General features: G+C 49.4%; 1 protein-coding gene across 1 annotated transcript; it reads right to left on the reverse strand.

The window, feature by feature from the left end:
- Positions 1 to 1,028: 1,028 nt before the first annotated feature.
- On the reverse strand, positions 1,029 to 2,723 carry LOC140855484 (protein ASPARTIC PROTEASE IN GUARD CELL 1-like). The gene has a single exon (XM_073251371.1). It carries the CDS (start codon positions 2,688 to 2,690, stop codon positions 1,191 to 1,193), a length of 1,500 nt encoding a protein of 499 aa, XP_073107472.1. The 5' UTR covers positions 2,691 to 2,723; the 3' UTR covers positions 1,029 to 1,190.
- Between the last annotated feature and the right edge of the window lie 733 nt (positions 2,724 to 3,456).

The following is a 3,456-nucleotide window of genomic DNA, read 5'->3' on the forward strand; positions in this document are numbered from 1 at the left end:
ATTCAAAATTTAATTTTTAAATTTTGAATTCAAATTGTTATTGTAATCCTTTTCTTATTTTTCTCCTACTTTTTCTTCATTCAAATTTAAATTTAAATTTAAATTTTGAATTGTTGCTGAAATATTTTTTTATTTTTATATGTACATACTTTATATATTCAATACATACTCAAAGAAATCCCAAGGAATCAAATGAGATTTTTTAGCCATTTTATTGTTTCTTTCATAGAGTCATAACTTGACATCACTATCTTCCTTGTCTAAACCCAACTCTTTTTCTCATATCAAAAATTTCATCCCAACAATATCTAAAATGGCGACTTGTTTTGGTAAAGACAGAAGGAATGAGTACTAGCTATCACATTCTTTATCCAAACTTGAATCCACTCCTGCTACCTTTTTTATCATCTCCAATATCTCAAATCTAATTTCAATCAAACTTAATGACAATAACTATCTTCTTTAGAAGTCTCTCTTTGAACCAATTCTATGGGAACATAAGCTTATGCCCTTCATTGATGGCTCACTTCCACCACCTTCCCCAATGCATCCAAACTATGCTTCATAATATGAATGGGATAGATACTTCTTTCTCATATCAATGCTATACTATCAGAATAGGCTCTTCATTATATAGTTGGAGTCACCTTGATCGAGCAAATATGGATTTTTCTCTCTCAACGCTTTGCGTCCTTTGCTTCTTCTCATGTCATAGCTATGAAATGGTGGCTTCATCACATCAAGGGATCATTTTCGATGCAAAATTATCTTCAATAACTTAAAATTATTGTCAATAAATTATCAGCATGTAGATCGTTAATAAGTGATGATGATTTGCTTATCTGCATGTACCATTAAATAGGCTGACGACGTAGGTCTTGTTTGTATGTAGCCTCTATAATGCGACGTGTAGCCCCTCTCTCTCTCTCTCTCTCTCTCTCTGTATAGATGGACATATGTAAATAAAGAACCCAATCCTATCGTCCGGAGTCACAATCAAAGATTAGAGCATAAGTTAATTAAACAAGTGCACCAAATACTCTCGTCTTTATTTACTGATAGCATGAAGATGTGCTCCCCGGTCCGTTGCATTCCCAACCTACCTACTTCACTTCTTTTTAGCAACATACACATAACGAGCATGGCTAGCTACACTGGGGACGGACCGACACCAAAAGTCTTAAACATGTTTAACACTTATTGGGGGTAAACGACACGATGGAGTTCTCCATGTCGATGACGACGCGCATCCTCTGGTGCTGGACGTTCCCGATGATGTTCAGCGGCGACGGCGTCTTGGCGAAGGCGAGGCAGAAGTTCCCCTTGGAGTCCACCGGCATGAGGAAGTTGTTCGGCCGCAGCCTCAGCTCCTTCCCCTCCCCGAAGTGGAACACCACCGACGGCACCTGCACCCTCTTCATCGGCGGCATGTTGTAGCACGTGTCGAAGATGCCCGGCCCCGTCCCCGGCGAAAGGTGGCGCGTCCCATTCACGAACGCCTCCCGCAGGGGCTCGTACACTTGCTTGTTCAGCCGGCTCACCGCCGTGCCCGTGTCCAGGATGACGCCCCCGGACCCGTCCGAGTCCATCGCCAGCGCCGACGGCGGGATCGCCAGCTTCGTCCCGCCCACGCTGATCCCCGTCAGCTCCAAGTAGTAGAAGGTCCGGATCTTCTTGCTGCGGAGCAGCTTGGTGGTGATGGTGGAGGCCTCGGGCTGGGCGGTCGGAGGGCCGAAGTCGATGATGGAGGTGCCGGGCGTGTCCCGATCGACGAGGCAGTAGGTGAAGGAGTGGGAGGGCAGGTGGGAGGGGAAGGACAGCGCCCCCGTTCCGAGGGCGAGGAGGCCGCCGGCGGCGACGAAGGTGCCCTCGTTGTCGAAGCCGCATCCCATAGCGACGTTCTCGATGGGTGGAGCGTTGCCGATGGTCAGCGTCTCGGCGGCGAGCTCCCCGATGGAGAAGGAGCCGTCGCCGTAGACGACCTGGTAGTGGCAGGTCGCGTTCCGGCAGGCGGAGTTGGTGGCGGAGAGGCACAGCTCGGAGAAGCAGCGGAGAGGTGTGTAGGTATCGGAGCCGGTGGGGTCGTAGATGGGGTCGGCCTGCTTGTAGCAGTCGGTGCAGGGCAGGCATTGCACCCAGCTGACGTCGCTACCGGTGTCGAGCACCATGAACTGGGGCTTCGCTGGTCGGCCAATGCCCACCCGGGAGAAGTACTCCCCGATCCCCTGGCTGCTCCCGGACACGATCGTGCCCCGGATGCTGCCCGGCATCGCCGCCGCCCTCGGGGCCCTGGAATCGAATCCGTTGTTGACGATGGCGACCCGGGCGAAGATGGACCGGACCCGGTCGGAGTCGCGGCGGAGGCGGGCGAGGGTCAGTGATTCGTAGTCCTTGTGCGTGGTGGTGAAGTTGGGGAGCGGGAGGAAGTCGCGGGGGTAGAGCTGGAGGGAGAGGGTGGCGGTGGAGGCGGAGAAGCGAAGGGTGGTGGTTTTGATCTCTTTGTCGAGGAGTTGTCGATGGGCTGTGTGTGGATCGAAGGCGAGGGCTTGGGTGGTTTTCCTGAGAGCGGCGGTGACGTCGAGAGTGGTTGTGGTTCCAGGGCTCTCCGATGGATCTTTAACCCGGCAGAGAGCCAAGGAGAGGGAGAGGGAGAGGGAGAGGAGGAAGAAGAGGTGGAAGAGGCTCGCCATTGCTGTGTGTCGACAGTGGGAGAGTGGGTGAGAAGAGATGGAATGGGCATGATAAAGAGGTGGAAGAGGATACGTGGTGGGCTGTGGGCGAAACGGCTGAGATGGGGGCTTGGCTTTCATGCCTGTGACTTGTAAGCTTATGGGAAGGCGGGGCCACGTCATCCCTTCTACGGAAGAGTAAAAAGCAATGGAACGTAAGTCACATTTCTATGAGTCGCCACCCGTCGGTGCAAAAAAGGACAACCGATACGCATATCAGTAGTTCTGAACCGCCGCATGCGCGTCTCCATTTTTTCCGGCTCGGTTTCTTGACTTGCTTGGCAACTGGAAATTGATGCAATTACTTCGTGGTTTTTACGTGCGTGGTTATCTTATGGGCATCCAACCACTTTCTGATTCATATCCACTTTCAGTTGTGTGCGATATACGTGAAGGTTTTAATTTTTTCGAATTTCATCCCTGAGCTAATTTCATGACCATGTGAATTTTTTTTTTTTTTGTATGTTACATGAAAACTTGCAATATAAATTACCAAGTAGGATTCCATAAAGCAAGAGGACCAATGAACGCTCGGTAAATGCCACACTGAAAATGGGGAATAGAGCGATAATTTGACATACTTTTGGAGAAAAGATACAAGGTGAGTTTATAAACAGACATAACATCAAGGGTTTGATATAACATCACTTACCCTGATTTATGATTTGGGGTTCAGTGTCATGGTTGTACCCCTCTTCTTATTATGTTTTCCCGCTTGGATATCTGT

Source organism: Elaeis guineensis, chromosome 2, assembly GCF_000442705.2.
Source record: "Elaeis guineensis isolate ETL-2024a chromosome 2, EG11, whole genome shotgun sequence".
NCBI classification, from domain to species: domain Eukaryota; kingdom Viridiplantae; phylum Streptophyta; class Magnoliopsida; order Arecales; family Arecaceae; genus Elaeis; species Elaeis guineensis.

Excerpts from the sequence above, each read along its gene's own strand:
- LOC140855484 (XM_073251371.1), bottom strand. The coding sequence starts at position 2,690 with ATGGCGAGCCTCTTCCACCTCTTCTTCCTCCTCTCCCTCTCCCTCTCC.